The sequence below is a fragment of the Micropterus salmoides genome, unplaced genomic scaffold, assembly GCF_014851395.1.
Source record: "Micropterus salmoides isolate LMB-PRFRI ecotype aquatic unplaced genomic scaffold, ASM1485139v1 Ms_hic_scaffold_1956, whole genome shotgun sequence".
In the NCBI taxonomy this organism is placed as follows: Eukaryota; Metazoa; Chordata; class Actinopteri; order Centrarchiformes; family Centrarchidae; genus Micropterus; species Micropterus salmoides.
In genome coordinates, this window is record NW_024041102.1 from 10,387 (window position 1) to 34,157 (window position 23,771).

At 40.6% G+C, this 23,771-nt stretch overlaps 4 protein-coding genes across 6 annotated transcripts; 2 read left to right on the forward strand and 2 right to left on the reverse strand.

The window, feature by feature from the left end:
• Positions 1 to 1,887: 1,887 nt before the first annotated feature.
• mfsd1l (major facilitator superfamily domain containing 1-like) lies at positions 1,888 to 8,613 on the reverse strand. The gene is made up of 13 exons (XM_038730002.1): positions 7,480 to 8,613; positions 6,479 to 6,579; positions 6,199 to 6,308; positions 6,051 to 6,106; positions 5,814 to 5,957; positions 5,558 to 5,716; positions 5,339 to 5,454; positions 5,099 to 5,199; positions 4,728 to 4,839; positions 4,483 to 4,620; positions 3,887 to 4,026; positions 3,675 to 3,786; positions 1,888 to 3,578 (listed from the first exon to the last, which is right to left on the reverse strand). Exons 1-13 carry the CDS (start codon positions 7,499 to 7,501, stop codon positions 3,429 to 3,431), a joined length of 1,461 nt encoding a protein of 486 aa, XP_038585930.1. The 5' UTR covers positions 7,502 to 8,613; the 3' UTR covers positions 1,888 to 3,428.
• On the forward strand, positions 8,607 to 13,474 carry LOC119911199 (probable crossover junction endonuclease EME2). 2 transcript variants are annotated; one of them, XM_038730003.1, is made up of 8 exons: positions 8,607 to 9,153; positions 9,547 to 9,668; positions 9,908 to 10,003; positions 10,153 to 10,277; positions 10,808 to 10,886; positions 11,155 to 11,270; positions 11,387 to 11,576; positions 11,797 to 13,474. In XM_038730003.1, exons 1-8 carry the CDS (start codon positions 8,724 to 8,726, stop codon positions 11,950 to 11,952), a joined length of 1,314 nt encoding a protein of 437 aa, XP_038585931.1. In that variant the 5' UTR covers positions 8,607 to 8,723; the 3' UTR covers positions 11,953 to 13,474. The 2 variants fall into 2 exon arrangements, with proteins under 2 accessions (XP_038585931.1, XP_038585932.1); XM_038730004.1 differs by having other exon boundaries at positions 9,911 to 10,003.
• A 12-nt stretch (positions 13,475 to 13,486) lies between these two features.
• LOC119911200 (SPRY domain-containing SOCS box protein 3-like) lies at positions 13,487 to 20,068 on the reverse strand. 2 transcript variants are annotated; one of them, XM_038730006.1, is made up of 7 exons: positions 19,943 to 20,068; positions 17,873 to 18,008; positions 16,996 to 17,161; positions 16,702 to 16,889; positions 16,382 to 16,484; positions 14,738 to 14,863; positions 13,487 to 14,622 (listed from the first exon to the last, which is right to left on the reverse strand). In XM_038730006.1, the coding sequence occupies exons 1-7, from the start codon at positions 19,981 to 19,983 to the stop codon at positions 14,084 to 14,086; spliced, it is 1,299 nt and encodes a 432-aa protein (XP_038585934.1). In that variant the 5' UTR covers positions 19,984 to 20,068; the 3' UTR covers positions 13,487 to 14,083. The 2 variants fall into 2 exon arrangements, with proteins under 2 accessions (XP_038585934.1, XP_038585935.1); XM_038730007.1 differs by lacking the exon at positions 19,943 to 20,068 and adding an exon at positions 18,585 to 19,208.
• nubp2 (nucleotide binding protein 2 (MinD homolog, E. coli)) lies at positions 19,993 to 23,692 on the forward strand. The gene is made up of 7 exons (XM_038730008.1): positions 19,993 to 20,686; positions 21,244 to 21,359; positions 21,570 to 21,768; positions 21,955 to 22,109; positions 22,495 to 22,605; positions 22,822 to 22,891; positions 23,391 to 23,692. Exons 1-7 carry the CDS (start codon positions 20,671 to 20,673, stop codon positions 23,528 to 23,530), a joined length of 807 nt encoding a protein of 268 aa, XP_038585936.1. The 5' UTR covers positions 19,993 to 20,670; the 3' UTR covers positions 23,531 to 23,692.
• Positions 23,693 to 23,771: the final 79 nt, after the last annotated feature.

A 23,771-nucleotide genomic window follows, 5' to 3' on the forward strand; every position in this document is an offset into this window, starting at 1 on the left:
GTTGTGGCTGGAGCCGCAGATCTTGCCCAGGCTGTTGAGGTTGAGAAGGCCTGACATACTCGTGCTGTCGAGGCTTGTAGCCAAACAGTTCAGGCTGCACACTGACTCCAAGTGAGAAACCATAAAGCACACCTCAAGATGTTAAAGCCTTCTGTTGAACTGCAGTAACTAAGTCGCTCTCTAAGACTTTGTGACTGACTCAGCGCTCGCACGAATGTGTGTGTGTGTAAGTGTATGTGTGCACAAGTGTATGTGTGCACATTGTCTCTCAGGCAGTCAAACACTAACTCCTACCACACACCCCTTAAGAAGATTAACCAAGGTATATTTTTAGGGTTTATCTTCATGGTAAACAGATGATCTGAGTTCTAGGTAGTCTCTTTTAGGTAACCTTTTCCCCTCCATTCCAGTGATTTGTCATCATGTGAGGTGCACCCTTCTAGGAATCTGGCAATTGGAGGAAGATTCTGAGCTATAGCCCTTTATTGTATAATCCTGTTATGTACGCAGTTAAAATCATATTATTAAAGTCTTCAGTAAATGTCAACCATGTCTGTACAAGTCAGGCATTTTCTGTCTGATCTTTGGTTGAATTATGATTGAATACAAGGACCAGCTGGACACAAAATATGACTATGACTGCAGATATTGTTCATGTGATCATTTCTCCCAGTAATCTATTGCGTTATTCGGCGTGGACTGCAGTCTTTTAATGCTTTGCTTTAAAACAGGAGACTCCACATTTAACCTGGCACAGAGTCAGGGACAGGAAGCTGGCACCCTAAACCTGGAATTTTAGTGTAATAGTTGTTTTAAATATTTGAGATTTGCAGCGTTACTCAAGGTCAGAAAATGCTGATCGGTTTAGGCCCTCTTTCATTTACGTTATTGAATTTCTGTGCTAAAAACTTTTCACATGTTTACAATGTTGATTACATGTGAAAATGGGCAAATGTGGATTGAAAAGCACAAGCTCAAAGCTCTACCAGGTAAAAACCTTTCTTATCAACACAGATTACACAGTGAGCAGCAAAACTTTCCCTTGCACAAATGAAAACGCACTTTTTCACCTAGAAGAAGTGACAAATAAAACTTGCATAGAGCTAGAAACCTGTTAAAGTAAGACTTGCCAACATTAAATGGTGTGCCAATTTGGAAATCTTTCAGAAACAGTATAATTTTAGAGGGTGAGTATTTTATTTAGTAGTTTAGAATTGAAATTGTATTTTAGAAAGAAAGAAAGAAAGAAAGATAGTAATTAAATTATTGGTTGTGGTAAAATGACTAAAACTGCAATATTAATTGGCACAAATGCAGGCTGTTTCACAGAGACTATTCTTTATTACAAGTCACCACTGTGATAATATTTTATTATATACAAAAAGGAATAGGCTTAAAGGTATGAGGAAATTTAGTGTAGGCCTGAAGGCCTATACCTTAAACTTGTTACACTTGTGATGCTGCCAAATTTGTCTACTGCTATTTATATTTAGGCTTGCAGTTGTTCACAATATGATGAATGTTATGTTAAGTAGTCCTACTGTTATCAGGACTACAAAAAGATTTCCGATATCTAGTCACTAAGAATTCAATAAGCTAAAATATAAGGTTGGATATGGGAAAGCCCCGAAGAGCTGAAGTAAAAGCTAGAGACAAACACACAATGGTGGACTCTTCACAATCCCATGCTTTCTACATAAACTGTGGTTATTCCGTTGCATAGAAATGTATAAAGAGTTCCACCTACTGGCTGTAATGTGCTAAACATGTTGTGCTGAGTATTTCGGTGGAAATAAGGTCAACCTTACAACAGTGGTTAAATCTATTTGTTTAGATCTAAATGATTGCTAGGGACAATGTCCAGAAACATTAGAAAGACAGCAAAAAGATTGTCAAAAAAGATAAACAGCATTTTATTTTTGCTGTTTGGGCAATGTAACATCAAATTCCCTTCTCAAAGTACATGCTGACATCTTAAACCATGATAGGAGGTACAAACACTTGTTTTGTTGTGTGTGGGGGGGGCATTTGTGTGATTTGCATTTTCACACTACATTAAAATTATCTAGTGTCCTCAGTAAGCTTCACACAGTCAGTTATGGCAGTACATGAGATAGCTGAGTGATAATGTGATTGATAGATTGTGTTTCAGTTTAAATAAACTCATAACTAAATAAAAAAGTTGATTTTCTTCTTCCCCGTATTATACCTGCAACATTAACAGGGATCTGATTCATTAACACTGCTCAGTTATCTGCTGTAGCAATTACAGACAAATGTAGTTTCAGTGAGGTGTACAGTTATAAACCAAGTTCAATTTGAAACCTTGTACATATAAAAATTAGAAAGGCACTCACAGAGAACAGACCTCCACCAAGGCCAATAGTCCATTTTTCTATGACACACAAATCTCCAAGCGCTACCACTATATAGTGTATGTCTGGATATATTTCCAAAATTATTAGAATTACAGTGTGTCAAAATATAGCTGGGCTTAGCAGAAGCTTCATCATCATTTATTATGTACTTCTAAAATGGAAATAAAAACAGAAAACACCTTATCATCATGTACATATGTACAAATATTAAATTCTTAGACTAAATACTTGAACAGATATTTTGAGTCAGTTTTTGGACAAAGAAATGCCTCCCGAACCTCCTGAAGCCATGCAAGCTAGCAACTCAGAGGCTATTAGCAAGAACACTGTAGGTGCTACAAGCAATCAGAGAGAACAGTGGCATACGAGAAGAGATCAAAACAAGCCCTCTCTCTGATTAAAATTTCCCTGGATGAATGTAGTGGCAAACAAAATAACAAAAGGGCTGAAGAATTCTGAAGTCTACTTGGATGCCATGGAGACGCGATAGGCACAGTTGAGCAGTGATTATAAAAAAATTACAGGTGAAGACTGATAATCTGGAAATTGGGGGAAGTTGATGCAACTTATGTATCACAGGAGCGTCTGAGGGTCTGGATAAGGGAATTCACTGGCAAGCTTCTATACGATATACTTGGTTGTCCTAATGGCTTGGAGGGGCCCCTGATCCTGGAAAGGGCTCAGACATTACCAGAATACTATTCCTTTTGCTTCCATAATTGCTAGACGGCTAGTGGAAGCAGGTGGCCTCTCCCACACATGTCCAGTCGGCTGGAGAACTTGTGAGGTTTGGACGTGTGGAGAAAGTAAAGATAGGTGCTATAGAAGCTGGGTGGCTCTAAGGTACATTTTATAAAACCTGGCAACCATTTCTGACATATATGGAAACACTAAGACTGTGTACTCCATAACTGATTCTCACTCAAACCAAATTACAACACAGATTATTAAAAATAGACGACAGGCAAACATCTGTATGTTGGTAATTCACACTGAATGTATTACAAATTGTTGTGTTGCTGGAAAAAAAGGGGGGGGGGATGTTCAAACTTAGGAGTTGATAGAAGGAGATCTGACCACCTCTTCCTCTTCCTCCTCCTCCTCCTCCTCTTGCTGTTCCTCTCCCTGGTTGAGCGGCTCTCTGTCTGAATCTATCTCTGCCTGTGCTGACCTCTTGGTTGTCTTGTTCAGGGTCCCGCCCTGCAGAAAAACAAATATTAACTGAACACACTGTATGCCGTGCTAACACACACACACACACACACACACACACACACAGTCTGTGAGATGTCTGACCTGTCTGTGGTCGACAGTGTTGAGCAGCACTGACGTGACGATGCAGCTGATAGTGTTAGCCAACATGAAGATCATCATCCTCTGCCAACGCCACAGCGGAATTTTTGTTTCGCTGGCCAGGAAATGGAGAAAGCAGTGCAGCTAAGTAAAGATCTAACATACAGCATGGACAATTAGTGCACTGCCGTAAGATATTCTGAAATATTTCCTACCTGGACTTGGTGCCCAGAATCTGCCCAACAACCAGATTGGACACCCCAATCCCAACCATCTGTACGGAGGTGGCCAGACCCATGGCGGTTCCCAGAGTCGCCTGAGGTACCACGAGGGGAATAGAAGGCCACATGCTTGCCTGGAATACAACACAGACAGTTTAAATTAAGACACATGCTTTTCCTAAATACAGGGACTCATCTGCTTGTGAAATTGATCTGTATGCACCAGTGTAGCATAGACATTTTCCTCTCCACATATTCTTTATCTGCCAGACATTTCACTATGTTCAACATAACGTTTAAACATAAGCATTTCAATTTCAGTAGCGTGAGCATTAACTGAATTATATTCTACTTCCTACTGTTTGGCGTCCTTTATTTGACTAAGAGCATGTGGGTCTTCTGATAGGTAACTAGTTAATTCGGCTAGGAGGATCCTGATCTTTCAGGTTTACAACAAACAAGGTCCTCATGCAAAGTAAAAGTAGTAGTAATAGTAAAAGCTAAGAAATTCTCCTGGTAAAAAACAAACAAAGAGAAAGTCGGTGTTAGAATTGAAAATGTTAAAAACAATGGCTTTGACGCGAACTCACAGCAGCAAAAGAGTAGGTGACTCCGAGCCATATGGTGGAGACAAGTGGAGGGACAAAGGTGAAGGCCAGGAGTCCAAACACAGGCAGCGTGAGGACAGCGCAGGCCACTGCGAAAATGCCCCGCAGGCCCACATAATCCTGGAACAATCACAAAACAATGTCACGTGTTGCACCAAATTACCTATCTATTCTATACTGCTTTAAACAGCAGACTTTTGAACTGGTTTAGGTTACAAGATACTTACTATGAGGATGCCCACGGTGGCTGAGAGGACCAGTGAGCTGTCATAAACTGCCCCGGCGATGTAGGCCGCCTCCTTCTGACTGTAGCCACTGTACTTATCCTGAATGAACTTACTGGGCAGCAAAAACACAGGCTTATGTTAGAAGTAAATGATTCTTTTAAGTGTTTCTGTAATAGGGTCACATAAATACAATGGTTTTATGATGTATAAATATCCCAAAGAAATTTAATTATTATTTAAAAAATGAATGACATCTTGGCATGTGTAATCTTATGGCCTAAAGCATTCCTAATCTAAAAGAAATTACTGTATGCTGGACTTAAAAACCTGTTTCAAATCTGGGGAATATGCATGAGCTGTGTGTGCTGTACCTGGCATCTGCGATGAACGGGAAAATGCCGTTGTAGAAGAACATGATGGTGAGAACCAGCAGCCAGTATCTTAGGGACAGGAGCTTCACATCCTGAATCCTCTACATACACACACACACACACACACACACACACACACACACTCAATCCAGGGCATACTGGGTATGTATGCACTACCGAACAAAGTTAATGGACATTTACACACACAAAAAAAAACTGGAGGTCAGAAACTGTTCATACCACTTTGCGGGACTCCTCTTGAATGGCACCATCAAGACCCAGCTGCGTCATACCGATCTTGTCCAGGGCACTGACTACAATGGCAGATATAAAGCCCAGCACACACAGCAGTGCACCTAGAGAACAAAGCATCACGTGCCAAGTAGCATAAGAAAATAACTCCTACTTTACTACTCTACACACTATGAACTTTGAGGTGTCTTTCCCCTCTACACCTACCACCCCAGAGTGTCCACTGCATGCCATATTTTTCTTCAAACTTCTGGGTGAGGAAGAAGTTCAGGACTGAACCCAGGCGAGAGAAAGCCAGGGTCAGACCGAAAGCCAAGGCCAGCTCCTTCCCTCTGAACCAAAAGGCTGTGATGCGGTTCTGAACAACTATGAAGGACAATTAATGACAGAAACCGGTTTAGAAACATTCGTCCGAGATGACATTGCAAAGACTATGTATATGACTTTTGTAAGGTGGCCTCACTGGTCAGAGATCCGTTGCCTGATCCAAAAAGTAGTCGGCCTGTGAGCATAAGTGGCAGCAGATAGGGAGATCCTTTGAAGTGGGAACCCAGTGCAAACAGCGACGAGCCCAAAACACACAGAAAGGAGAACAGAAATACTCCAACTGCAGAAAAGAGGAAAGGGGAATAAAGTTACCATGAGTTACCAAACAGACAGTCAGTTGTTTGATTTGCAGATAAGATACACAAAGACTTACACCGGTTTCCTAATTTGTCAATCAGGAACCCAGCCAGGATCACCACAACTGCATTCCTGATGATAGGAGAGAACAGTACCAACTGTAGCCGTTTTCTGATAAGCCATTAATCAGCACATTACAGTAGAGTCAATGTGTGTGTACTTACGTCCAAGCATAGATGGCATAAAGAAGATTGTACTGCTGAGGGCTCATCCCCAATCCCTCCACACAGTCCACCGTCCCATTGATCACTGTTGCATTGGGACATGTCAGGTTCTGTCACATGAGGTGGTTAAAGTTATTATCTGACTGGCCACAAAAAGAGAGAGACAGACTTTGGAATTCTGACACCAAACTACAATGATCACGTTACGTTAACGTGGAGGAATCATATGATACTCATAGTATCTTTAAGCTGGTCTGCCCTCCCACCACCTCATACTTGCCCCTTGGAACTGATCCTGCAAAACACTGGGCATGTCAAAGCAGAAGTAGGAGCCAAATGTCAGCAGGCAGTTGAAGAACAGCACCACAAAGCGATAATAAGCTGTGGAAAATATAACAAAAATTAATGAACTGTCTAATTTTATGACTCTCTCACTTACTTTACAACATGCACATGAAGAGATACCAACAACACTGAACACTTAAGTGTACTCTAAAAATACTATTGCATTGGAAATCCTTACTTAAGTGAACATACACAAGTATTAGCATACACTTACTTAAAGTACTTAAAGTACAAAAAATAAAAGTACTCGTTCAGAATGACCCATTTCAGAATAATGTGTATTATATCACTGGATTAATGTGTGAGCTTCTCTAATGTTGTAGCATGCAAGGTGGAGCTAATTTAAGCTACTTTAAACTGCAGGGTAGCTTCATCCACTCTTATGCATCATCATTTATTAGTTGATTGATATTTTGTATCAGTAAGCTGAATCTACAAAATAACTAGTAGTGTTGTCAATTAAACGTAGTGGAGTAAAAAAGTACACCATTAGCTTCCAAAATGTAGTGGAGAAGTATAAAGTAGCCTAAAATGGAAAGGCTCAATAGCCTAGTACCTCAAAATTGCACTTAGTTACAATACACAAACAACCACCCCTGATTTTGTACATTTCCTGTAACTTTGTCCAATGTGAAATTTTGAGTTGACCTCACTGGGAAAACAAAGTGTGTGAAGAATACATTTTGTATTTTTTCATAATACATTCATAAGATAGCAAACAACTACTGCCAACCTCAAGGTTGTGGCAACTTCCCATTTAGTCACATGAGCTATTTTAACGACACACTAAGCATAAAATGCTGAGTCGGCCGTTCTCTCAGTGGCCCAGTTTTTCAGGGAAGTATACTGAGAGACAAGAGGTTCGACAGTGTGGCTGTGTAACATTTAGTGACGAAGAAGTCATTTTTTGGAAAATAAAACTATAGTTACACGTACCTTTCTCTGCCGGCTGCGTCATGGTGAGCGAAAAAAGAACAGAGACTATAAAAAAAGAAGACTTTAAAATCACATCCTTCTGTGTTGTTTACATGGACAGGCTAGTTAGCAGTGTTAGCAGGGTGCGTTCAGGTCCGCTGCAACTCTTTTCTGCAGTCCGCAGCTCTTTAAACTACATGGATCGACCTCTTCCTCTGTAAAGACGCAACGAGTCGCTTGTAAATCTGCGCACGAAGCAGACACTTTTTTTTAACCCCTGAAACTTTATTCATGGTCATTTCTAGATCTTCATTATTATATTTTTTTCTATATTAGACATTCAAGAAAAAGTCAAAGTAGAATAATAATTTTTTTTTGAATATTCAAAATACATTAGGCTATAACAACAGACAGATTTAAACTGTGTATGTAAGTGTAAAGCCTATGTTACGTTTTCAATCATTAATTTGGTCTGAACAAGTTTTCAAGTAAATGCAGTTAAATAAGGGATATAAATAGGGGAATGGATTTGAGTTCAGATTTACAGTACAAAGTACAGTTGACTTTAATGTGAGCAAAGCATAAAATAAAAATATATGTAAAACTTTTCTTGTTTCATGTTTAATCCAATTAATGTTGGATGCACCCTTCACATACCTTAAATGTATGTGCCCGTTCTGATTTGTATGCTTGTCAAATCCTTCTATAAACACTTAATTGAAGGTTCAATCTATTTAAATCTTAAGAAAACAAAAACATCAACAAAAAGCATCAAATTCACTCTTTTTTTTAGCCTAGGCCTAGCCTACAGGTTACAGTCTAAACATGTATTAATAATATGCTTAAGTCACAATTCTAATGACAAAAGTACAGCAATATGTTTAGTTATAGGACTTTTTCACTACACTGACCCCATTCAGTCAGTGTTTTCTCAGTGTGTCCTGAGAATTAATCCAATGAAACCGGCCTGTGGTGTTGGCTGGTCTGTAGTCCACCTGGTGACAGCTGCTTGGTTTATCTGCCATCTGTTGTTTCTAATTAAAAACAATCTACACTTTGGTCGGGTTTATTTTAAAAAGGTTACTTTATAGTATAGTTTCCTTGTGGGTAAAACGGGATTATGAAGCGCGTTTTCTTTTAGTTTGGCCCTCAGCGGACGCGGTCGAACTGGGCCCTAGTAAGCAGGTTGTTTATACATCCATGAGTAGGCTAGCATGTTGTATAAATGGTGTGTTCAATGACTTTTGGGGGCTTTTGATGATGCAATGTCTGTTTTGCGTAGAGCTAAAACATGGGACATATCTGAATCTGAGGAAAGCGACGCTGAAACAAAACCCGATTTAAACCGCGATGGGAGCAGTCAAATGGTAACAGTCAGCACAGACTTCATAGAGGATCACAGTCCGTCAGCCACAAAATGCGAGTCTGGTCAAGCTTCGGCTCTGTCTCCCCCGCGTCCAGATGGATGTGACACACCAAGTCCTGCAAGAAAACGCCGCACCAAGGAGGAGATAGAAGCGGACAGAGAGACAGCCAAGGAGAGGAAGGAGGCGAGAGAGAGGCAGAGAGCTGCCAGAGCCCGGGAGAAGGAGGAGAGGAGACAGGAGCAGCAGAGGAGGAGAGAGGCTGCGGAGAATCTCAAGAGTCTCAGGCCAGAGAACTGCCTCAAGTGTCTGACGGTCTGCATTGATCCAGGTACAGGGGCGCACCATGCTGCCTTCAGGTGCTGTCAGAAATTTTTCATTATCTATCGACTACATAGAGACAGCTTGACTACAATTAGGGGATTTTTTTAAATTGCTGCAAAAAACAATAACATTGCAATAATGATAATAATAAACGATATCAGGAATATTGATGAATTGATTAAAAATTTATTAGATATTTAAAATTTTTATTTTTTCATCCAATAGAACTACTTAGGCAACTTCTTACTTGGCTTAATTTTGCTCCTCTAACCAACAAAAGCATGCATGCATGACAATTTTTATTTACAAGCTTCAATGTCTGACCGAACAAGGACCACTTAAAGGTTCTGACTTCCACAAAAAAGACAATACATCCAATGCCATGTGTGCTTTTCCCCAGCTCTTCTGCAACAGGATGGCTCAGACATCTTGCTGAACACCCTGGCTACCTTTGAGTGGAGGTTTAGCATAGAGAGCCAGCAGCTCCCGCGCAGTATTACCTGGACCAGAGATATACCTCAGGTAGTTTCTGGGCAAATTGCTCCTGCAGCTAGTAAAGCACATGTCCACACCTGCATGTTCTTTTTACATTTGTAGAGTGTGTCCTTCTGTGGCCCTGCAACATGCATTTTGTACATTTAATTTATTGTGATATTTTGGCTGCATTGCATTTATTAATTGGCTGTATTTCTACTTATTACAACTACTACTACTTCCTTTTTCTACTTTCTCCAGCGGGATCATTACTGTTTTGCCTTTAGCAGGGAGAAGATGGCAAGGGGTCGGTGGAGGAGGAGCAAGTGGTTCTGGTGCTGGATCTGACTGACTTCATGGACATGGTGATTTCTCTGAAGAGAGTAAGCAACCGTTTTAAGTTGCAATAAATTAACTTTGTTGGCAAGCTGTATGATTGAGATGTGATGATTCTGACCTCCAGTAGACTGCCTTGTTGCATGTTTTTAGTAGCCTCAATGCTGCACTCCATATTATTTTGTTGGTACTGCAGATGCTAGAGAATGAAGGGGAGGAGACGGAGGTGGGGTCTTTCCTCAGTCCTCTTTTGGAGTGTCTCAACCGCGATGCCAAGAAGGTGGTCACTCTTTTAGTGACTGACACTCTGCCATATTACAGGTTAGTGTACTGTGTTTGTGGCCTCTGATGGACAGACACTTAATAACCCAGTTACTTTTTTATTTACTAACTTTGTTCATCTCTGGTGAGCTTATTTTTCACTGTTGTAAGTCAGTTTCTTTTCATTAAACATAAATATCGTCACTCAAAACACCTCTATGCATGCAGTTCATATTGTATATATCATATCCATCTACCTCATAATCATCAAAATATTTATTTGCATCATCCTTTGCACTCTGATCTGTTTGACTATTGTCTTGCTGTTTATAAATGTTGCTGTTTTTGTTTACATTTGTGTGTATTTACCTGTACATGGTACAACGTTTCTGTTCTGTTCTGTTTTTTTTGTTCAGCCTGTTGTCCTGTTTGTTTATGCTTGTTTTGTGTATGTACATTGAGAGGAATGTAAGACCGGAGTCAAATTCCTCCTATATGTACACATACCTGGCCAATAAATGTGATTCTGATTCTGTGTTGAGTTTCATGTAAACATTCTAACCTGGCTTATTGGTTTTATTTACCAACAGGTCAAATACTTGTGTTGTGCATTTACTAGATGAGATGCTGCAATCCAAATTAGGGATGGAGGATCAGAACATTGAGGAGGTCTGCTTCGTTTGAATCTCTTCCCTCTTGTGACTAGTTGTACAGCGAGAATTAGTTGATCTTGCATATACTTTTTGTAGATGTTTGACCACTCAATTGTATTGTTTTAGAAGATTGATAGGTAACAGAGAGTTACATTTTTCTTTAAACACTTTACATACTTGACATATATAAATGTTCCTGTACACTTTATGGTATTTGAGCAGAGCTTTATGGTTGAGGTTTGACAATGTGGGATTTCTTTGGTACTGTCTCTATTTCTCTCCAGGTTCTTGTGTACCTAGAGCTCTGCAAGAATATCTCACTGGTCTTCCTGGATGGCTGGCAGGAGGTCACTAACCATGTGTGTGCTGTCACCAAGGCCTTATCAAAGCGCCCTTTCAAGTATGCAGCCACTCTAATCATTGTCACATTAACAGACAAGGGATATTTCCATCAGACATGATATTATATATCGCCTGGCTAATTTCCACATATGATGTCTTTCCATTCCCTTACAGACTGCTGACAGAGCGAGCAGAGCTGCCCTTCTGCGTGGATGGTTCATGGGCCAGCGGCGTTCGGGTGGAGAGGGACGGCTCAGGGCTGATCCAGGTCTGGAGCAAGCAGATCCAACAGCTGAACAGAGTCAGCCCAGCCGTGGCCTCCACTGTGACTGTAGCCTACCCGTCTCCTCAGCTGTTGCTGCAGGTACACCTGAGTGCACTCCTAGAGAGTCCTATTTAGGATGGTGTCAACATAAGCAGAGGTGTGGGTAGGATTCCCACTGTGATCTCCCACTCTGTGCAACCGAGGCATTTTGGATAAATTGTTGCTTTTTATTGATCATAAACAATGTGTGAGAGATTGTTTGCAAAATGTTTATGAATATAATATCCACATTTCTTTTTTTTTTATTTTGTGTTTTTAGGCGTACAAGAGCTTGGGGTCTGAGGAAGCCAGAAAGGGGCTGCTGGCTGGACTCTTAGTGAAAAGTGGAGGTAAAGAGAGACGTATAGGACCGGAGATATCAGCCAGAGTTTACCGCTGCTTCACCGCCCAGAACCCCCAGCTGGTCCTGGACTAATTTGTCAATTTGAGAACGAGATGGACGTCAGCGAGGATTAATCCGGTTTCTAATGACACTTGGCTGCAAATATGTTAATGATGATGTTTACAAGCTAAAAATATGCCTTAGATATCATGTTTACCTTCCAGCAAAGCACTATTTATACCCCTCTGAACTTCAACAGTCAAGCAACAAAAGATATTAATAGAGTATATTTAGTGAAATAAGGAATTATATGTATTATTTTATGGAAGCCTATAGGGAATTATATGAAAATAAAATAAAAATATAAACTCGAACACTTAAATGTAATTCCACAATAGCATTATAATTTCCCACATATGTATGTATGTGTTACATGAGTAAAAATGAAAATGCAAATTGGATTATTGAATTTCCCCCCACATACTCGTATGGGCTATCTATCGCCATATTCAAATACAAAAAATGGGAAAAGCTGCTTTATAGAGGCAACTTCCAATGTTAATTTAAATTTGAAAATTCAAATGCAATATAAACATGTAACCTGATTTTCCATTTTTGCAAGCAATAAAATGAAAATGCAATCTGTCAGTTCCTTTAAACAAGGAAGGTCTTCAGTTAGGGTGTCACTTTCTCATTCACTGACTTGGCTCATTAACTTTTACAAGTACTTACCGACCTGGGCCAGCACTATGCGCTAACTGGAAGTAGAGTGTTTGTCTGTCACTGGGGCAATGGCAGTTATGCTGGTGGGGGAAATAACTGAACTTAAACTAACTAAATCAATATGGGGTGAACTGTGCTTCTCTAAGGCCTCTGCAGCCTCTCAGAGGAGCAGTGCTAAGGACTACAACATCAAGCAATGGCCACAAAAGTCAGGTTCTGGTAGTTTGCCTATGTTGTTCCGCCTACAGAGAATGATTGATGCCCTAAATGAAGATGAGAGGACTGACAGATTGCATTTTCATTTTGACACCAAAAGAGCATGATACCGTGTAAATGCAATGGACTGGGGTCGTTGTTTCACTTATTGCTTTGAATACTGTACACTTTAAAGCAGAATAAGTCTTTGAAAATAAACTCTCAAATGCAGTTTTTTTTGTATTTTTTAAATTGTTTGAAAAATGCATTTTCATTTTGACTTAAATATTGCTTGCATGAAAGAAAAAGCAGGTTACATTGTTTGTATTGAATTTTAATTTTCAAATTTGAATTAATTTTTGTCCATGGTACAGCAGTGTACGACAAATAAACAGAATTTTACATTTCCGTGTTAATATGGTCATAGAACAAATGGAATATGTGAAAATGAAAATGCTCATTTATTTAATAAATTTTAATTTTAATTTTTACTCAAATAACGTGTGGAAAATTATATAATTGTGAAATTACATTTTCATTTTTAAGTTTACATGATCATTTTAATATTGTCCCCATATAGGCTTCCATAATTATGATTAATTATTTTGATCCAATATTTGTTCATTTTTAAATGTATTGTTAGAGGAACTGCCATGAACTACATATGTTGTTTATATCTATAAAAATGAGCTGCAACAGAACCTTTCAGTTCAGTGAATAAGAAAGTTCATTAACAAAGCATAACTGTAAATAGAAAAACAAATCCTCTTGTAAGCAAAAAACAACCACTGTTGATATTCAAGCCAATTGCTGATTACAAAACACACGTTTACTGTACAAAAAGTAATTTTCACAGTATCAAAAAGCAACTCTGTTCCCCCTGAAGTCTAGCCCCCAGAATTGTACAAGATTCAGAGTTTAATCTAAAGACAGTGACTGGCATATTTATAAAATTAAACAAAAAAATCAGAGCAGTACAAATGGCTCTCATTAGCCCCATAATAGCAATTGACTAAAATGAGAGTGAATGACCCAGATGTGACTTTTAATATCTCAACTTCCTTAAATGTCTCACTCACTACAGACTCACTCCCTTCTCCCCATTCATGACAAAAGTTTTTCAAATGTCATAAAAATGAGTAAATGAAAAAGAGCACAGCAATCCAAGTCAATGATTTGATTAAGAAATGTTGTCTAAAAGATCAGATTGCTCTTATCTCCATGGTTTCCAACAGGAGATTTTGATGGCAATGGTAGAATAGCTGTATGCCAAACACTTGTAAATACATTTGACTACTTCTTTATGTCATGTCCAGCGGCATCTTTTACATTGGTAATCCTCTGGCTCGGAGCAGCAGCTTTCGTAGTCACTGCTGGGAGGAGTTGGAGGGCAGTGGCAAGTGCAGGGTTGAGTTTGAGATGACATTTGACAGGAACACTGGTATGGGTCTGTGTCAGGAAACGGGCTTGTGCAGGGGCTCGGGGAGGCGCAGGCACTCAGGTTGGATACTGGGCTCAGAATGGGGCTGGGGCTGGAAGGCAGGCTCATGTCCTCGTGGAAATCCTCAGGTGAGTCCATGTTGTCCTCTGAGGCCTCAGAGCTGCTGCTGAGGGTGAAGACCCATCCTAGCTGTGCATGGAGGAGGGTGCGCAGACCCGGGGGCAGCTCCAGGGCATTAAGTAGGTCTGGGCAGCAGGGCAACATTTGGCGGAGCCTGGCACAGCAAAGGTACTGCAGGGAGGTGGGTGTATAGCAGGCACGGATCACCTTCATACTGCTTTTGGCTGCTGTGGAGCACACCATGGGGTACAACTTCTTGTTCTGCAGCCTAGTGGCAGCAACACCTGTTGTAGCAGGAGAGGCAACAGGATGAAAACATCCACCAGGAAGTCATAACTAAAAAGCTATTCTCTTGTGTTTTATGTAGCTGGGCAGCTTGAATTACAGATAAACATTCACCTATGCAGTGCCGATTCTTGTAGAAGGTCAGGGTGCCATGCCAGGTGTCCAGGTGCACCCCTATGATGGAGCCTTGGCCAAACCGAGAGGAGAACTTCACTTTGTCCCCTTTGTGCTGGAGGTGACCTTTAAACAGGTATAGATATAGAATTATTGTATAGGATTTTAGCAGTGGTGGAAGAAGTATGCAGATGTACCAATACTTCAAAGTAAAGCTAGTCCCAGGTCATGCATTTACAATCCTACTTATGAAAGAGTGCAGAAGTATTATCAGCCAAATTAAAAGTAAAATTATTATTATTACATAAGTTGCATTTTACTGTTGTAACTGGTCGAGAGGTAGAGCTAGTTTGGTTGTTAAGTCCTTAAGTCCAGTGGTTCCCAATCTAGGGGTCGTAAGGGTCACAAGATAAATCTGTGGGGTCCTGAGATAACTAATAGGGTTGGAAAGACAAGAACACAAAAACAAAATCCTGCCACACGCATTTGTTTTCAGTTTTTGGACTTTTCACTGACCCTTGCATGTCTGTGAAATATTGGATCATTTTGCCTCTTTGGGCCTCAAACAGTTATTTCAGTGAAACCATGAGATGTTTAGAGGGGAAATGTCTCTTGTGAGCGGAACTGCGATCAACTCATAGACATCTGAAATGTGACAAAGGTCCCAGCTAAACATTGCTTTTTTTTTGCTGCAAAATGTTTTTCAGAACCACTGATTTAATCTTTAACAATGTATTACATATAACAATGATGCACTGAGCTCCTCTCTCCTCTACTTTCTCTCCCTCTGTATGCAACCTCATCCCATTATTGCATGTTACTAACACAACTTCTCCCCTTTCCGGTAGTCTTGTGCTTTCTCGTCCCTCTCCTCTCTCCTCCTATCACTTCCTGCAGGTTTTCTGGCTCTGGAGCTGTGGAGTCTGGATCTGTGGCTGCGGGTCACCTGCTGCCCCTGTGTTCCTGCTCGACACCCTCTGCTACAACGACTATTGTTACTAGTCCTATTATTATTATTGTTATTATAATCATTAACATTATGATTGTTATCATTAACACTACTATAAATATCTGTACCATTTTCTAGTCTATAGCAACATCACCTTTACTGTCTGTAACTCTGTGTGTGTATATTGTGTAGGCTGCCTCCCTCCCCTCTCTCTCCTTCCATCCCTCTCTTTTACTCTCTCTCTCCTTCCATCCCCCCCCTTTACCCCAACCGGTCGAGGCAGATGGCCGCCCACCCTGAGCCATGGTTCTGCTTGAGGTTTCTGCCTCTTAAAAGGAAGTTTTTCCTTGCCTCTGTCGCCTAGTGCTTGCTCTTGGTGGGAACTGTTGGGCTTCTGTAAATAACATCATAGAGTACGGTCTAGACCTGCTCTTTTATGAAAAGCGCTTTGAGATAACTGTTGTTGTGATTTGGCGCCATATAAATAAAATTGAATTGAATTATATTTTTGAAACCTTACCATAAAAATGTAAGCTCACCTGTCTAAGTACCTTAAATTGCACTTAAGTACAGTACTTGTGTAAACTTTTGACTTCAAAATACTTTTCATTACTGGTAGAAAGTCTCCATCCAGTTTCACAGATTCCTAAGATACATCATGCTATATTTAAATCCCTGTATTCTGATGCTCTAACCTGTGTAGGAGAGACCCCAACTGTCCTCATCATGGCCCAGCAGGCTGCCAAAACTGTATTTGAACTTCTCCAGGTTCACCTCTGAAGTTCCAATTCCCACCATCTACACCAGTGAAACAGGAAAACAGGATCAAAACAGGTAAATCAACAAATGAGTCTAACTCCTCTGCTTTATAGTTTGCAATGACCCTCAACATCGACTGAGACCAAACACAAAAAAATTGTTGGCCACTGCTAATATAACTTTTTTCATTATTATTATTATTATTATTATGAGTTCCTTGAATAATATTAGTATTATTCAAGGAACTGCTACCTACCATATCTGTTCCATAGACAGGAGAGGTCATCTTGACTTCCCAGAAGTGTTGGCCATCTGTGAGCTCTTTGGTGCCACGGATGGCAGCTGTGCCACAGCTGTAGTCAGAGTGAAAGCTCACCTTCCTGTTGTCACAGCTGAGGAAGGCTCCAGAGGACTTGAAGTGCTCATCCCACAACCAGTCAAAACCTGAGAACACAAGAATAACTATATTAGCTGGATATTTATATATATTCTCACAAAAGCCAATTATGTCTAATATACTGCCAAGGCCTTATATTGTTATAATAGTCACCCTGATCCTCCTCCCCACAGACGCAGTCGCCCAGGCTGAGCTCTTCCTGTCGCTCACACTGGCAGAAAGACTCCCCTATCACAGGTACAGTGCTGGACAAGGCCACCACCTCGCATACAGTCTGAGAACTCGGCAGGTAATCCACCTCCGACTCCAGGTCGCTGATCTGGTTGACACAAACAGTACAAGCAGCACCTTGTAAGTCCGTAGATGTGGCCATGGTCCAGGGATCTTGGCTTGGTATCAGGGAAAGGAATTAGATCCAGTGGAGACAGCTTCAGGATCGTATTCAATGTTTTCTCAAATCCAGTGGCAGCTGTGATGCCTTTTTGTAAATAATAACGTTTTGGTAGTGTACAGAAAGTGCAACCTGAAAGGGTAAAAGGTTGCCAAGACCGGACAGAAAAATCTGATTCTGTAAAACGAAAAAGAGCTATATGACTAAATGAGAGCTATCACCCGTTTAAAAGAGTCAACAAGATAGCCTTTTCCTTAAAAGCTGTTCATAGTTCCTATTGGTGAGAGAAGTCATGTGAGCTAGTAAGTAAAATTAGACCCTTGCCAAAAATACTGAGCCACCTGCCCATGCCTTTGGAGACCTGATCATGTCTTACAGACAGGGGACAGTCCCAGTGGAAAACTACTGGTCCTCAGGTAGAAATATTAGCTATGGTCAAACAGAACCATTTCTTTGGATATAACTGTTTCTTATTCTGTAACATCAAGCATGAGATACTTAAGTATGTCTTTGAGCCAAGTCATACCAAATATACATTCCATCTGAATCCCCCGCTTCTTAAATTCTCTCTTTTAAGCTGTGCTCCACACTTCGCGCCACTTTTTTTCGCTCTCCCCCTGAAAAACCCCACTGTCTCACCTGTGTCGTTGTCTGGCCTTCCCATTCCTCCCTGTCCGATGTCTGGATCACTGCCATGGCATCTGTCTCGTGCCGTGGTTCGCTCCAGGCCAAATGCCGAGCCCGGCCGTTCCTGCCTCTTCTCAGCATTGCAGCTCTGTGAACAGCAGACCCAGCGCCTTTCAGGTCATTTTGGACACAGTTTACTTTACAGCTTATTTATTATTTGTTTGGTGTGTTGAGGTCAGATTATTTTTTATCCACATATGTATCTGATTACACATGTTCCAAACCTAGCAGGCTATATTCAAGAAAGAGACACAGAAATAACTTGCTATTTCAGTTTGAAGAGGGCTTTCTGGGAATTAACAGCATACCAATTTGGCAGAATAAGATTTGAACTGCAAAATGAGGTCTCAAACAAATCTCAAAAATATCCTAAAGCAATGATGAGAGTATATCATCTTAAGTTGTTTGCATCATTTAAAATTTTGAAGATGGTAGCTTTAGGGTGCACTGTGTTTACACCCCCAAAATGACACACAGTTAAATTCCTTTCCATTTTCAACTTACTGTGAGTTTGTAAGGCTGTATAAGAAAGGTGTGAAATATCCCCAGCGAGTTTGTCAAATGTATCACAAACCTGTAGGACAACTGTAAGTAGGTCAGTCAATAACGTGAATGGGAAACACTCGCTGTAGGCTTTTCTCAGTTCTACAGTGTGTTCACTAACCTTAATGTTCCTTACCAGCTCCCAGTCAGTGTGAAGCTGCAAAATATCCTTGTAAGGAACAATGTTTAGTCACCTATAGACTGATCTTTGTGTGCCAGCTTGCCTATTTCCATCTGTCCCATATACCACAGTTGGCAGCAGGAAATGTTTCCACGCGCTTGTTTAACCTTTGAACCCAACCCGCTTTTACACCACTGTGTCTGTCAAGCATGTCTGTCAGTTAGCTTCAACAGCAAATAGATACAGATGAGGTCACCTGACCTAGTGACTAGAATGTGTACCAATCATAGATCATGGATTCTGATATTCTTGTGTTTACACCCCTGCTAATGACAGTGACACCTTCCTAAATAATCATCTGGCACTTTAATTCACTCTAAGAAAAGTTTGCATGTAATTCATTAATTTGGAATGGAAGTGGATTTATGGATTTGGTAGGAAAAATTAAACATTCTCCATGTATGGCATAGCTACTACTTTTAAAGACACTTGTGGGGAAATTTAAGTCAAAGTTTGCCATATTGTGACACAGGAAACATGGACATTTTGAACTGCATGTGCACTATCAAGAGTTGATTTAACAATCAGTGAAGATGATGCAGTTTATGCAATTACAGTGACAGAAACATTATAGGAAGTCTGCCTCTATCCAGTTTGTATTCGTACAGTATTTAATAACACAAGCATGATTCTTAGTTGGATATTTTTGGTAATTCACCCTCTCTTCAGGGCTTTATGACCTGGAAAGCAGGCAGCTCTACATGTATTGATCAAAAACAGGACTGCCTTGGTTGTTTTTAAAAAGTCTTATCTGTGTTGAACTGCTTTCACAAGCAGTAATCATTACAATCAGTAGCCTCAACTGCAGTGTTCAACACGCTATACCTTAACCTGATAGCATGTCTCGGTTAATGCCACCACTGAACACAGCAGCTGGTGAGTGCTTTGCAAGCAGGTGCAGGAGATAATTGCCAATACTTTAGATTAGTTAGTCTGGCGCTAGTCTCACTTTAATTGGTCCTTACCCTACATACTGTAAATGCATTGACAAGACAAACTAGAGTTCTTGTGTCAGCCAGTGTTTTGATTAATATGATATAATGCAGTCGCTGTAGGACTGTGATAGTGATGTGAATGATTTTTATGTTTCAGATATTCAACTACTGAAAATCAAATCTCCCCCAATGTCCTGCCCAGACTTTCTATTCAAACACAACAGAATCTCATGCTGTCCTGTCTTAGTCATTAGACCATCTGTAATTCTCACTGTGAGTCATACAGCATCAGCTGAATGTTTAAATCTCGGTCAGACACAGTACAGCATGAATATATAAATTTTAGCAGCAATCTGCTCTTACCTTGCAGTAGTCTTCCTATACACTGTCTTGCAGTTGCTCATTTAAATGGTGGTGTGCCTCTATCCGACCTTGTGACAGGTGCAGTTTGCACTCTGTCCCACTTCTTGCAAGCTGAACGTAAACATTAGTTCCCCACGCCCTTATGTTGTTCTTATTGGATAAGATCTATGTGGGGGAGGAGTTTATGTTAATTTGTTTAGTTAATTTTACCTAAGTGGGGTATCTCTGGAATAATGTCTGTGGCCTTGGTCTTCTGACTTGATAACACAAACACTTGGTTAAATGCACATACAAAAAAAAGAAAAGAAAGACAGAAAAACCTTGTCCCAGGTGGGATAAATTAATTGCAAATATCTATCAGATACTCACCAGACCTACAATAGTGTATATTGCTGGTAATTATTTTGTTGGAATATGATTCACAAATTCAAAAAAAAAAAAAGTATATGTCTGGAGCCAGCTGTTTGGCTTCAGTCGTTGTCGTTTAGGGTAAAACACGTCTTCGCTAACAGAAAAACCAAAAAAACAACAACTCGTTTTTATTAGTTTTAAGCGTTTGTGGTGCGAATGAACGCACCATGGTTCGCACCGGTAGCCTATTGGTGGCGTTGAAAGATAGGCGGGACTGATGTATTATCCGCTGTGTGATTGGCTAAGTGGCGCATGACGATACACGGAAGTATTTGCTCCTTGTGCTGTGTGCATGATTGAATCTTCAACTCCAAAATATGGAACAAAATAATGGTAGGACGAAGTTACCAGTTACAGACAAAGTTTATTAGGAAGTTGCGTCCCTATTTGTAGCTCGTACATCCGTACACGAACTGTCCTCGTTCTTTAGAGATGACAGCTGCCAGAAACTGCTGCGTGTGTGACAGTAGTTACCAATTTATAACGTAGCTAACTGGTTAGCGAAAGCTAACGTTAACTAGACAGCTTCAGTTTTAGGTATTCAGCGGCTAAAACGTCCAATATCGGAACTGACTGAACGGTTTTATATACTCGGAGAGATAATGTTCATATGAAAAAGCCAATCGTGTTAAACTGAGAATAACTGAGAATCTTCACAGAAATCATGTTAATCATGATTGCAAAGAATCTATTAAGGTACTTATGTTGAACTTGTGAAATCGGGTGATGAAACGTGACCCTGGTCCCTAACTGCGACATTTCACTCTGATTATTTGATAGTTAAAACGGCAACTCTCGTGACAGTTGTGTCCTAATGTACTGACAGCCTTACATGTATCTGCTGCGCTCATGCTGAACTAACTCATTCTTCCCCCTCCTTTTCATGTGAGTCGGGAGCCTGGCCCAGGTCCAGCATGTTGTATTGGTCCTGTCAGGGAAAGGAGGTGTAGGCAAGAGCACCATCACCACAGAGCTAGCACTGGCTCTTAGGCATGCTGGCAAGAAGGTGAGCTCAAAAACCAGCTGTGTGTATGTGGTGTTATGATGCATGTACAAATACAATACTTTAAACATGAAACAGATCATACCACAGTATTTTATCAGGTTTTTTTCTCTCTGTTCACAATATCTGACTTGTGCTCTTTGTTCATACAAATGTCAGGAAATGACCAGCATAAGTGAGTTGACTAATTAACAAAACTCGTATGTTCATCAGGTAGGCATTCTAGACGTTGACCTCTGTGGGCCCAGTATCCCCCGCATGCTGAATATGGGCCGGCCTGCCGTGCACCAGTGTGACTCAGGATGGGTGCCTGTCTACACCGATGCCCAGAAGAACCTCGCCCTTATGTCCATCGGCTTCCTGCTGGAGGACCCAGATGAAGCAGTGATCTGGAGGGGGCCCAAGAAAACCGGTATACTTTTCTGCAGTAGTACTGGTCCACTACTGTTCTCTGACACTATTTAGTAGACCTATCATGTGGGTACAGCACATATTGGAAGGGACTGCACCAGTATATCTATCTTTGTCTCAACACAAACTCCTCCGCTGCTTGTTTTTGCACTTCCTCTGTAACATTTCTGATTGTCCTGTCCGACAGCTTTGATTGGCCAGTTTGTGTCAGATGTAGCATGGGGAGAGCTGGACGTGCTGCTGGTGGACACGCCGCCAGGGACGTCTGATGAGCATTTGGCGGTACTGGAGAACCTTAAAAAACACAAAGTAGATGGAGCCATCTTGGTCACCACACCTCAGGTACCTCACTACTCTGGAGACCCTACTGGCCATAGTATCACATATCAGCCATATACAGTACATTATTATGCATGTGTGTCTTCAGACATTGTGAAAAACTGTCAGCCTGCTGTAAATTGACCAGCACTGACTCAGATGTGTAGTGTTTTACAGCTAGACCACAAACACGTGATGTAATGTTGAAATGCTCATTCCTGTCATTGCTGCCATCTTCATATGTAGAGAGCTACCAAAATAATGAAATGCTTCCAACAAACGCATACATTCTATAAAGTCAGATTGAATGAGGTTGACCAGCTGTTAGTGGACTGTAGACTGGACCCTAACCAGAAACTTTTGTAATATCCTGTGGGATTTGTTCTTACCGGTCTTGTGTGGGCTACAGGCGGTATCTACTGGGGATGTGAGGAGAGAGATTACCTTCTGTAAGAAGACAGGCGTACGGATCCTTGGCATCATTGAGAACATGAGTGGCTTTGTTTGTCCCCACTGCTCGGTGTGTAAATTTTCATACAACTGTTTGGACAATTCAGATGTAAAATGCCAATAACTTCAGACTGAAGTGTAGTTACAGTAATATCACCTACAAATCAGCTGCTGTATCTATTTTAAATATGTACTCAATTGGATATTCAGCAAAATACAGATTTTTTTTGTCATCTTCAATGCACTCAGACTGTATGTACTTAAACAAATATTCTTTCATTTTCAGGAATGCAGCAATATATTCTCAAAAGGTGGTGGTGAAGAGTTAGCCAAGCTGAGTGGATCAGTATTCCTAGGTGAGATCAACAGGACTGAGTTACATGTAATGTTTGCTTCCAGCCACATGGTGGCACAACACATTGTGGCTGCTCATCACTCCTCACCCACCAGTCATGATTTAGGAGGCATTTTACATCACTGCCACGCTGATAAAATGGTCGATCCAGACTTCAGTGCCTCAGAAGGTTTAAAATACCTCATGGAGACATGATGCATTCAGTATTTGTTGTTCAAATGAATAGATTAATCAACGTTTTCCCACAGCGTCTATCTGCTTTGTTAGTAGATCAATCTCTTGAGTAATGATGCAGCTAATTCAGCTTACCCTGTGGCAACCTGCTATATCCGACAGTGTTGCATAGATTTAGCCATCCAGCAAGTATTTGATAAGTCAATGCCCCTTAACATCCACTTTATTATCACTATTGATCATCATTAATTAGTACATTAGTTGAGCGTGCTACAGCGGTGCTTGGTTCAGGTAAGAACAGTAATCAGTTATCCTCTCCATTTCAGGCTCTGTGCCCTTGGATCCTCTGCTCAGCGCTAGTATAGAGGAGGGCAAAGACTTCACACAGTCATTTCCTGACAGCGCCACCTTCAGTGCCATCAGCAGTATTTCTCAGACTCTGCTCAGCAGCCTCCAAACAGCTTGAACCATAAATTTATTAGCTCAATTCTGAATTGTTCTCACATTTTAGCACATAGGCTCTGCAAAATACAGTATAATGCAGATATTAGTCGTGTAAATGTAGAGATTTGTTGCATTTGTCCTGTACAATTAATTATATTAAACACTTTATCTTGTTTATACCTCATTTCAAATCGACATCTGTTTATAGGACAATGCAGGCAGTTATCTTTCAGTGCTGCAGTTGCAATTTTTGAGCCGTTAAC

What these genes read in the sequence shown, in the direction of transcription:
- LOC119911200 (XM_038730006.1), bottom strand. Translation starts at nt 19,983, where the DNA reads ATGAGCAACTGCAAGACAGTGTATAGGAAGACTACTGCAAG. An exon ending in TATAGGAAGACTACTGCAAG is followed by an intron (nt 18,009 to 19,942) that starts GTAAGAGCAGAT and finishes TGCTGTTCACAG; the next exon opens with AGCTGCAATGCTGAGAAGAG. An exon ending in CTGTCTATGGAACAGATATG is followed by an intron (nt 16,485 to 16,701) that starts GTAGGTAGCAGT and finishes TCACTGGTGTAG; the next exon opens with ATGGTGGGAATTGGAACTTC.
- nubp2 (XM_038730008.1), top strand. An exon ending in GAGGGGGCCCAAGAAAACCG is followed by an intron (nt 21,769 to 21,954) that starts GTATACTTTTCT and finishes CCTGTCCGACAG; the next exon opens with CTTTGATTGGCCAGTTTGTG. An exon ending in TTGTTTGTCCCCACTGCTCG is followed by an intron (nt 22,606 to 22,821) that starts GTGTGTAAATTT and finishes TTTCATTTTCAG; the next exon opens with GAATGCAGCAATATATTCTC.
- LOC119911199 (XM_038730003.1), top strand. Translation starts at nt 8,724, where the DNA reads ATGTCTGTTTTGCGTAGAGCTAAAACATGGGACATATCTGAATCTGAG. An exon ending in GACGGTCTGCATTGATCCAG is followed by an intron (nt 9,154 to 9,546) that starts GTACAGGGGCGC and finishes GCTTTTCCCCAG; the next exon opens with CTCTTCTGCAACAGGATGGC. An exon ending in TTATCAAAGCGCCCTTTCAA is followed by an intron (nt 11,271 to 11,386) that starts GTATGCAGCCAC and finishes ATTCCCTTACAG; the next exon opens with ACTGCTGACAGAGCGAGCAG.
- mfsd1l (XM_038730002.1), bottom strand. Translation starts at nt 7,501, where the DNA reads ATGACGCAGCCGGCAGAGAAAG. An exon ending in TGCAGGATCAGTTCCAAGGG is followed by an intron (nt 6,309 to 6,478) that starts GCAAGTATGAGG and finishes CTCATGTGACAG; the next exon opens with AACCTGACATGTCCCAATGC. An exon ending in TCACCTACTCTTTTGCTGCT is followed by an intron (nt 4,027 to 4,482) that starts GTGAGTTCGCGT and finishes GTTGTATTCCAG; the next exon opens with GCAAGCATGTGGCCTTCTAT.